This window comes from Neltuma alba, unplaced genomic scaffold, assembly GCF_004799145.2.
Source record: "Neltuma alba isolate B1F8T4 unplaced genomic scaffold, ASM479914v2 tig00011572_pilon, whole genome shotgun sequence".
NCBI classification, from domain to species: Eukaryota; Viridiplantae; Streptophyta; class Magnoliopsida; order Fabales; family Fabaceae; genus Neltuma; species Neltuma alba.
In genome coordinates, this window is record NW_021636226.1 from 40852 (window position 1) to 52406 (window position 11555).

At 37.2% G+C, this 11555-nt stretch overlaps 1 protein-coding gene across 1 annotated transcript; it reads right to left on the minus strand.

Moving 5' to 3' along the window:
* Positions 1–3561: 3561 nt before the first annotated feature.
* Positions 3562–4593, minus strand: LOC114715022 (uncharacterized). Its single transcript, XM_028899826.1, has one exon. The coding sequence runs from the start codon at positions 4591–4593 to the stop codon at positions 3562–3564; it is 1032 nt and encodes a 343-aa protein (XP_028755659.1).
* Between the last annotated feature and the right edge of the window lie 6962 nt (positions 4594–11555).

Consider the following 11555-nt stretch of genomic DNA (forward strand, 5'->3'; position numbering starts at 1 on the left):
GAGTTAAAACAAGGCTCCATGACTGTTGAGGGCTATCATAATGAGATGGAGTTAGCAATGATTAGAGCTGGGATAAAGGAGACTCCAGAAGCCACTATGGATCGCTTTATATGTGGGCTTAATCCTAGATTGGCTTGTGTTGCAGAAATGTGCAGCTTCATGGAGATTAAAGATTTGGTTTCTCTACGTAGTAAGCATGAGCGAGAACTCAAGAGACATAAATATTCAGAAAGACAACGCTCTCTTAAAGAAGAATAATCAAGAGAAAGATGTCATCTCCACGTCCAATTCAAAGGAGATGGATTCCATTATGTCGAATAATTGTGAAAAAGAAGAGAGTTTGAGCAAAGAAACAAGTGCAATAGAGAACATTGAGTGTTGTGAAAATAATGAGAGTAAAAATGAGAGTGTTTTTCTTTGAGCGAAGAGAAACATGGAAAGAGTTGTGAGAAAAATGAGGTTAAAGGTGATTGCAAGGATATTTCTTTGATTACTAACCATCTTAATCATCCTTTGCCTGTGTTTCTGGTGTGTGCAGGTAGTTGATTGATTCCTGAAGTGCCACCCGATGGATTTCTCATTTCATTCAAGCAATGTTGAAAAACATGCTGATAGCCTAAATTTTGTTATTCCCAATGACCTTTTGTCTTTGAGATGTCTTAAACTTCTCACATTGAATTGCCTTTTATATGAATTTTGTTGTTCACAGGTGTTCTTATTACGTTCAGATTATGGTTAAGAGGCTTTCTTATTACCTAGATTTTGTTGTGCTTTAGGTTATTTGCAAATGCACAAGGGATTCACATAATCATTTATATTTGGGTGCATGTGAGAAAGAAAGATTTCTAGCCCAAAGCAATTTTCACCAGCTTCCGATATTAGAGTATCCTCACGTGACCTCAAGGAATCAAGATGACAACGTCCTCTTCAAAGAAGAATAATCAAGAGAAAGATGTCATCTCCACGTCCAATCAAAGGAGATGGATTCCATTATGTCGAATAAGTGAAAAAAGAAGAGAGTTTGAGCAAAGAAACAAGTGCAATAGAGAACATTGAGTGTTGTGAAAATAATGAGAGTAAAAATGAGAGTGTTTCTTTGAGCGAAGAGAAACATGGAAAGAGTTGTGAGAAAAATGAGGTTAAAGGTGATTGCAAGGATATTTCTTTGATTACTAACCATCTTAATCATCCTTTGCCCTGTGTTTCTGGTGTGTTGCAGGTAGTTGATTTGATTCCTGAAGTGCCACCCGATGGATTCTCATTTCATTCAAGCAATGTTGAAAAACATGCTGATGTTATTCCCAATGACCTTTTGTCTTTGAGATGTCTTAAACTTCTCACATTGAATTGTCCTTGTTATATGAATTTTGTTGTTCACATGTTCTTATTACATTCAGATTATGGTTAAGAGGCTTTCTTATTACCTAGATTTTGTTGTTGCTTTAGTTATTTTGCAAATGCACAAGGGATTCACATAATCATTTATATTTGGGTGCATGTGAGAAAGAAAAGATTTCTAGCCCAAAGCAATTTTCACCAGCTTCCGATATTAGAGTATCCTCACGTGACCTCAAGGAATCAAGATCCTTTTCAAGATCTTGCCAAGATCTATCACACAACTTACATGATTCTTCTCCATGGCTATGGTTGTAAGAGATAGGTTCTCTTAAGGTCCTACCTTCAATTGTTCGTCTAGTTTTCTAACTTGTTTCTAGCTGATCCGTATCCGTACCTTATATCAATTCCTTGCTGTGATATCAGGTGTCCTAACACTATCCCCTTATCCACCATGAAATGACATTTTTTGAAATTAAGAGTCAGATTTTTTTCTAGACACTTAGCTAAAGCTTTTGCCCAAGGTTAATAAACAGTCATCAAACAATCTCCATATAAGGTAAAATCATCCATGAATACCTCAACACCTGTGTTCTAATAGTTCACTAAAGATAGAAGTCATACACCTTTGAAAGGTTGCAGGAGCATTGCATAATCCAAATGGCATTCTTTGGTATGCAAAGGTTCCAAAGGGGCAAGTGAAAGTTGTTTTTATCTTGGTCCTCCGGTGCTATAGGAACCTGAAAGTATCCACTAAATCCATCCAAAAAATAGTAGTGAGATTTACAAGCCAATCTTTACAACATTTGATCAATAAAGGGAAGAGGAAAATGATCTTTCTTGTAGAATCATTTAATTTTCGATAATCAATACAGACCCTCCAGGAATTCTGGACCCTAGTTGGAATTAATTCATCTTTCTCATTCTTCACAACTGTGATGCCACTCTTTTTAGGGACAACTTGGACAGGTGAAACCCATTCACTATCATTAATTGGAAAAATAATACCAGCACTAAGCAATTCGTTTTTTACTACATCCAATATTAAGGGATTAAGTCTCCTTTATGGCTGCCTTATGGCCCTAGAATTCTCATGTAATAAAATCCTATGTGTGCACACGGTTGGGTTTATTCCAAGTATGTCAGCCAAGGTCCATCCAATTGCTCTTTTATACTTTTTAAGAACAGAACGAATCAGCTTTGTTTCCTCAAGTTCAGTCAAAGAATTAACCACTATAACTGGTAACTTTTCATTCGCTTCTAAGAAAACATATTTCAGATTATGGGGTAATGGTTTTAACTCAACATCAGGGGGTTGTTCAATAGAAGGAATAAGCTGTTTAAGTTCAAGAGCATCAAGACACTTCCCTATTTTTTCAGTTCCCTCAATTTTGGATTTGATGTTTGCTTCACTGTCCCTAGAGATATTCCCACGCTGGTTCAATTTCAGGGTTGCATTTTCTTGTGTGGTAATTCCTGCATCAATGACAGCACAAGATTTAAGTGAGGAGTTGTTTAATTTTGGTGAAAAGAAATAAGTTAATGTAGTTTGTTTCAAATTCCTCCTCTTTTTTGGTAATCAAGCTGACTTGAGTTGGTGTTGCAAAATTTGTGCATTGAGTTTTACTCTTGACTTCTGAATTCCTTGAATTAGATTGTTGTACTTGCTGCTTTATCTTCAGAAGTTGATGTACAGAAGGCATAGCTATGTTGGAACACTGCTCATCTTCATTTGGGAATTCAGATTCAGTTGCTACAAAATTTTTCAGCAGGCGATCAGGTGCACTTGTGCAGCTTTTGAATGTTTCCTCACTTCCAGATGTAAAGTCATTAGTCAACCAATCCTGTAATTCTGCAAAACTACACAAAACATCCTTCCCAAGTGCATTATATCTAGAAAATGAAGAAATAGAACTATCATTTGATTCTGAAAAATAAAAGTGAAATGCACTAAAGGTGGAAAGTGAGCTATCAAATGTCAAGCATCTAATACTACACACATCACTCTCTAAGCCATGAGAGAAGATAGAATTCAAATGGGTGAGGGTGGAATCAAATGAGCAAACATTGCAGTCTTCTTCTTCATTTTCAGCATATTTCTGTAGAGTCATTCCATGTTCTTCAATGGCACAATCCATGGCAGTATCAATCATATTTAACCCCAACAAAGAATAATCTTCAAATGGATGTTTCATGGCCTCATAAACATTAAATTTGACAACTTGATCACCAACTTCCATTATAATGAAAATCTTTTAAGCTAATCACAGTGTTTGCAGTCCTCAAAAATGGTCTTCCCAATATCAAAGATTCTTCAAGGCAAGATTCATTTGACATGTCTAAGTCATAAAAATCTGCTGGAATTACAAGACCCTTGACGTTGGCTAGGATGTCTTCTAAAAAACCATAAGGTTTCCTAGCACTCCTATCGGCCAATTGAAGTATTATACTAGTAGTTTTGATGTTTGTGATCCCTAATGAATTATAAACTGAATGGGACATTACATTAATGGCAGCACCCAAATCCAAAAGTGCACTGCTAAAGTTCAATCTTCCTATTTGGCATGGGACAGTAAAGGAGCCAGGATCAGCACATTTGATAGGTAATTGAGGCTTGAATAATGCTGAAACATTAGAACCTAGTTGGACTCTTTTATTGGGTCTGCAAATCCTTTTATGTGTGCATAATTCCTTCAAAAACTTAGCATAACTAGGCATTTGTTTAATTAACACCAACATAGGCACATTAATCTCTAGTTTGCTATACAGATCCATCATTTCTTTTTCCAGTATTTCATTATTCTTTTTCTTGCCTAGCAGATAAGATTTAGGAAATGGTGAATCTTTCAAGTCAAAGCGTTTACCTGAATCTCCAGCTTCTTTTTCTGTGTTTTGTGACTTGCAATTACTGGAATTCAGCTCACTATTCTTCATATTTTGAATATGCTTTGCAGTTGCAGATTGTTTAGCATCCTTGTAGGTGGAATCTTCTTTTGCAAATGCTGCTGCATTCTTCCTGCCCTTGTCTAATTTTTGTTCTGGTTGATCTTTGGATGTAGCTGACTCTGATTCATAACATTTTGGGGCATTTGTATTTAACCAAGCTGTTCCCATGTCATTCTGAACCTCTAAACCACCATTTTGCAGAACATCTTCCTCATCATCCTCAACATTTCCAACCTTCTTTCCACTTCTTAAAGTTATAGCATGCAGTGCTTTTGGGTTTATTACAATGTTCGAAGGTAAAGTGCCTCCCATTGGAGCCTATTGGTTACTCATGCTATTGGATAATTGTGTAACATAAGAGGAAAGGTTGGAATTCTTCATCTTAACTTCTTCTAGATCCTTACAAATAGAAGTGAGCCGAGAGTTTATGGTTGCTCTGTCACTGTCCATTTTCTGCAGTACTGATGTCAGTGAGGAATTGTAGAAATTTTTGTCTTCCTTCATTTGATTTAGCAGACATTGCTTGTCTGCAACCGTTTGGTTGTTCAACTGTGTCATCAAGTCCTTCAAGAGTGAATTAGTGTCCTCATTCTTGCTAGAATTATCTTGAATAGGTACAAGCACTTTGGATGGTTCAACCAGATTCTGATTTGGGGTCTGAAACTGTGATGGTCCAGCATTGTTGGATCAAAACTTATCATTAAAGTTCCTATTGTCACCACCCCCCACCATAAATTAGGATGGTCCCTCCATCCTTCATTGTATGTGGCAGAAAATGGGTCCCTTTTTTGGTACTGGTTAGTCTTGTTTTGGTAAAAAGTATTAACTTCTTCAAATTTGGAAGGACAAACAGCAGGAAGATGCATAGAAGATCCGCAATAGCACAAGAAGGAGCTACAATTGATTGCATGGTGCCACTGGTTGAGAGGAAGTATGATGAAGAGTAGAAATTTCAGTTTTCAACTCTCCATTTGTGCCACTAGACGCTGTAAAACAGAATCAGAAGTAAGTCCATTACTTCCTTCTCCTACATCATAAATGTCTCTTGAGCTAAATTGCTGATTGTTTCTGGCCATCTTTTCAAGAAGGTCCCATCCAGCTGTTGGTGTTAGATCTAAAATAGATCCATTGGCAGCAGCATCAGTCGTGCTTTTGTTTGTGGAAGCATGCCTTCATAAAAATATTAGACCAACCATTGTTTTGGTATTTGGTGGTGGGGCAGCGAGTTAACATTCCCACAAATCTAGACCAGTAATCATACAAAGATTCTCCTTTAGTCTGTCTAACACTATAAATCTCCTTCTTCAATGTTGCTGTTCTGGATGTTGGAAAATATCTTTCCAAAAATAACTTTTGTAATTGGGACCATGTGAGCATAGCATAATGTTGAGGAAGGGACCTTAACCACTCTTTAGCATCACCTAGAACTGAAAAATGAAAAGCTTTCTTCAGCACCTCTTCAATTGATACGGTGGGTGGTTTGAAGGAAGAGCATGCCATATACAAATCTTGCAAATGCTGATGTGGGTCATCTCCTGCATGACCATAAAATTTAGGAAGTGCATTCACTAGAGAACTTTTAATTTTAAAATTCACAGCATTATTCCATAGACCATATGGATCATAATCAACAGCAAAATTATTCAGTTCCCTAATACTTCTATTTTCAGCTTCAAGATGAGCATTTAAATGTACAGGTCTGGTTTCAACTTCCTGTTCCTGAACGTGAGTAGCATTATTGGTATCATTAGGCCTAGGATTATTATGGTCAGGATGTGGGTTCATGATGAAATGTTGATCTATGAAATGTCCCAAAGAGGATTCTGTATTAGATATGTGCGTTGGAAGAGGGCTGGTTGAATCAGTAGATGAAGGTGTAAGAGGAGCAGGTGATGTTTCTGGTGGAGCACTGGTTCCCTGAAGCTGTTGGCTTTTTTCAAATTTCTTAAAGTTCTATTAATTTCTCTATCCAAAGGATAAAATTCAGCAAGGTCACGGCTCATACAAGAATGCAAAATGCAAGCAGAAATATTGAGATCAAGCAAGTTGAAACTGTCAACAGAAAATCAAAACAATAAGAAGAGCCACTGGTTTTGCACAATGTACACAGAAATAAGGCTACTGAACATAATGATGTAATACTCAGAATGAATATTCAGGAGTTAAGAGGCCGGCAACGGTGCCATTTGATTTATCCTTTGTCGTACAGGCAATCAAAAACAAGAATGAAAAGAAGATTATGCAGCACAATGTTGCAACCTGGGTGTCGAATCTCTTAGTCTAATAACTCTCTGAATTTCAAAGTAAACTTAATACAATTTACTGGTAACAGTGCAGAGACAGAGCAATATTCATATCAATAAAGAAAGGCTTTTGTTGATTTTCTAGGTATAGGATTGGAGTGATAACAAAGAGAATACAAACGGCACTTTGATTTTAAGAAAAGCAATCAAAGTATCAATTCTCCCAAGAGTTTCACTTCATCTTCATTGCCTTAATTTGATCTACAGCTAAGTGTTACTGAAGGTGCAGAAAACTAACACTCTTAATGATAGGGGAGCATGGCATGATCAAGCATCAAAGGAAGACCAAAACACGGAGCGTGGAGCCCAAGCTAAAAGATGGAAGTCCAATATTCTAAAAGACCCATTACAAGGCATTGTAGGCCCAATGACAAGAGCAAGGACCAAATCTATGAAAGAGGCGCTGAATTGTTTGATAAAAGATCTTAAAGAGTTAGAGCCCATTTATTTGGAAGAAGCATCCCTCAATCAGCCCATCAAGGGTCCAAACATGGTGATTACATTGCTAGAAGCCAAACAAGATGATGTACAAGGCCCATGTGCAGTCCAGATTAAAGAATTCACTCAAAATACCATGTGACAAGCATGTGCCTTGGAGGAGGAGCATAAGTGACGTCCAAGAATATTCAAGAAGAATCAAGAAGGCGTCTTTATGTATTAGTTATGGTTTAATTTCGTTTTTTTAAGTTTCCATTTTTATTTGCATTAAATAAGGCCTTTTGGTCAAAGATTGCATAAGAATATTTTAGGTTAGTTTCCTATTTTTAGGTAGAAGCCTTTTTCTTCAAGAAAAGGTAATTTCCTATTTCCTTTAGCCTTAATTGGTGCCAACCAAGATAGTCAATCATCATTAAGGCACATTTATGGCATTTATGACCTAGGGTTTTTTGATTCTAGAGTGTTCTTTTGCTGCCTATATAAGGCTACGTTTTTTGTAATTGAGAATCAGATTTGAATGAATGAATTTTAGAGAATTTTATTTCTCTTGAGTGAGCTTTGCTTGCCGCCTCGTATTCTCGTGGGAATACTCGACTGTATCAAGGACTGATCATCCTTGTGGTGTCTCCATCGCTAGGGTTGTAAGAGACAGGTTCTCTTAAGGTCCTACCTTCGATCGTTCGTCTAGTTTCCTAACTTGTTTCTAGCCGATCCGTATCCGTCCCTTATATCATTTGGCATCAGAGCTAAGGTTTGCTAGAATTCAAGTTCTATCCTTTTATCTATTATTTCTGTTTTCTTGTTTCATCTTCTTAATTCTATCATTCGTTCTTCATCCCTTGCTTCCATCAATTTGTTTCTTTGCCTTTCCACCCCTATTTGTGTTTTTTTTTTTGTGACTTTCTGTGTTCCTTTGAGCAGCAAAAAGAAAAAAAAAAAAGAGAAAAATTCGTGCACCAAAAAAAAGCAAAAAAAAAAAAGTGTTGTGTTGTGAAAAAAAAAGGAGTACTAGAAAAAAAAAGAAAAAAAAATCCGAAAATTCAAAAAAAAAAAAGAAAGAAAGAGAAGAAGCTGCAGATTTGAGAATTGCAATGTTAAAGATGAGTTTCCTAAAATTGAGAAGAGCTTCCATTACAAGTCACAACTAGTTTCCTAAATCGTTAAACTTGGGTGGTAAGAGTTCTTATTTCCTCTCTTTGCATGTTTCCTAATTTCTTCTTGTTTCCTATTTTTTTTCCTTTCCTTTTTTTTTTTCCGTATTGCTTAATTTGAGTTTCTTTCCTTTTCCTTCAAGTTTCCTATTTGCTTCCTTCCTTCCATATCTCACCTTCCTAACTTGATTTGCTTTTCTTGCAAGGTGCCCAATTTCCTAAATTATTTTCAAGGTAGCACCTTTCCTAAATATTTTCTTCCTTTTTTTTTTTTCCTTTCTTTTCTAATTCATAGCTTTCCATATTCTCCTTTCTTTTCTTTTTTTTTTTCCTTTTTACGTTTTCCCTCCTCTTTTCCTTCCTTTGACGTTTTTGGTACCTATCCTTCTTCTTTTATCACATATTCCTTTCTTATCTCTTATATTTTCTGGTTCTTGCAATTCTGGTTGTGGAGATTACCATTTACTAACATTGTCTCTTGATTTTGTTGAGTTTCAATCAAGAATACTATAGGAGGCAAGTTTGAGTGGTAAAAGGCGAGAGTGTTATTACATCAATTTAAGAGCCAGATTTGAGTTAAACACGAGTGACACTACAATTTCTCGAGTGAAACACGCGAGTAGAGTGGTAAGGTCCCTTCTTACTATTTCATTTCTCTTTGATCACACTAACGTTTCAATTTCAAGATGAGTGACAAAGAAGCCAATGTGGAAGAATTCAACACAGATCCTAAGCTGTTCATGAGAGCCATGAGAGATGAATTTCTCAAACTCAAGTTGGAGCTAGAGGAGCTAAAAGCATCCAAAGCAAGTAGTGGTGATGAGGAGGTGATTAGATCTGGTTCTTCATCCTCAAAGAATAGGAGCAGACCTGAAAAACGTGATTTGGACACCTATGACCCAAAGATCAAGTACCCTACCTTCAAGGGTAATATAAATCCAGATGCATACCTTGATTGGGAGATGAAGTTTGAGCAAATCTTCAGAATGAATGACTGGCCAGAAGAAAAGAAGGTAAAAATTGCTTCATATCAATTTTCTGACTATGCTATTGTTTGGTGGGAAGATTTACAGCTTAAAAGGCGCCTTAAGGGCAAAGGACCACCTCATACATGGTCAAAGCTAAAGAAACTCATGCGCAACAAGTATGTCCCTAGTTACTACTACCGAGAGCTAAACAGAAAGTTACGACTGTTTGGCCAAGGCTCTATGACTGTAGATGAATATGTGCATGAACTTGACCTTCTTAAAATGCGAGCTGGAGTACAAGAAGGAGAAGAAGCAAGCATGACCAGAATCATTGATGGGTTAAGGCCTGAAATTAGAGACAAAGTTGAGATGTACACTTTTGTTGATAAAGAAGAGCTAGTGCATAAAGCCATCAAAGTTGAGAGGCGGTATAAAGAAAAACACTCCAAATCCTCATCTCATGGTTGGAGGGACTCTAGATCAGCATCCAAGTGGAAGGATTCTAAGGCTAAAGATGTTGCAAAATTCACACCAAAAGCCAAGGAGGAATCCAAGCCCAAGATTGATGGCGGTAAGAAACTTGACTCTAAAACTTCTTCTACTGATAGAACCTCTTCTCTTCAATGTTTTAGATGTCATGGGAAAGGGCATATTGCTTCCCAATGTCCCAATAAGAGGGCCATGATTCTCAAAGATAATGGCGAGTATGACAGTGTGCATTCTAGCGATGAAAGTGATGATGACATGCCTTCTTTGGTGACTGATTCTGAATTGGAGATTGATGAAGCTGAACCGTTAAGGGAGAAGCATTAGTGGCTAGAAGAGCCCTAAACATGCAACCAAAGGAAGATAAAGAGCAAGAGCAGCGAGAGCTCATCTTCCACACTAGGTGCTTCATAAAGAATAAGGTATGTAGCATGGTTATTGATAGTGGTAGTGTTACCAATGTTGCTAGTACCTTACTTGTTGAAAAGTTGGATTTACCTACTATGAAGCATCCTAAGCCTTATAAATTGCAATGGTTGAATGATAGTGCTGAAGCTAAGGTCACTAAGCAAGTTTTGGTTTCTTTTCTGTTGGCAACTACCATGCTGAAGTTTTATGTGATGTAGTCCCAATGCTTGCTGGACATCTCTTGCTTGGAAGACCATGGCAGTTTGATAGTAGAGCTCACCATGATGGTTACAAAAATTGTTATTCTGTACCTTTCAGGGGAAAAATCATTGTATTGAAGCCTCTTAGGCCTAAAGAAGCTTATGATGACCAAGTGAGGATTGAGAAGGAATGCAAAAAAATAAGTGAGTGGAGTAAAAAAGAGGAATGAATATGAGAAAAATGAACAAAAGAAAGAGAGTCTATTTGCTGGAAAAAGTGAGGTTAAGAGAGCATTAGTGAGTGAGCGAGTCTTGGTGCTTGTGTGCAAGGATGCTTATTTTTCTACTAACGAACTTAACCCCTCTTTGCCTTCTAGTGTTGTGGCTTTGTTGCAGGAATTTGGTGACCTATTCCCTGATGAAGTTCCCGATGGGCTTCCTCCCTTAAGAGGAATTGAGCATAGGATTGATTTCATCCCTGGAGCTTCTATACCTAATAGACCAGCTTATAGAGCCAATCCCGAAGAAACTAAAGAGATTCAACGCCAAGTTGATGAACTCATGAGGAAAGGCTTTGTAAGGGAAAGTTTGAGCCCATGTGCTGTTCCAGTACTTCTAGTGCCCAAGAAAGATGGTTCATGGCGAATGTGCATTGATTGTAGAGCCATCAACAAAATAACAGTTAAGTATCGCTACCCCATTCCTAGATTAGATGACATGTTGGATGAGTTGCATGGTGCTACTTTATTCTCTAAAATTGACCTAAGGAGTGGTTATCATCAAATTCGCATGAAAGAGGGAGATGAATGGAAAACAGCATTTAAAACTAAATTTGGATTGTATGAATGGTTAGTTATGCCTTTTGGGTTAACTAATGCACCTAGCACCTTCATGAGCTTGATGAATCATGTTTTTCGTTCATTTATTGGGAAGTTTGTGGTTGTCTACTTTGATGATATTCTTGTCTATAGTAGAACAATAGATGACCATGTTATTCACTTGCATGAGGTGTTTCGAACTCTTAGGGAGAATAGCTTATATGCTAATTTTCAGAAATGCTCCTTTTGCATGGATTCTGTTGTGTTTCTTGGTTTTGTTGTAGGTGCTCAAGGGATCCATGTGGATGAGGAAAAGGTAAAAGCTATAAGAGATTGGCCAACCCCAAAGAATGCCAATGAAGTCAGGAGTTTTCATGGACTAGCAAGTTTCTATAGGAGGTTTGTGAAAGATTTTTCAACTATTGCTGCACCTCTAAATGAGCTTGTTAAGAAGCATGTGACATTTAAATGGGGTGAAACACAAGAAACAGCTTTTAATACC

Coding starts and splice junctions, on each gene's coding strand:
- LOC114715022 (XM_028899826.1), bottom strand. CDS start 4,593: ATGGGAGGCACTTTACCTTCGAACATTGTAATAAACCCAAAAGCACTG.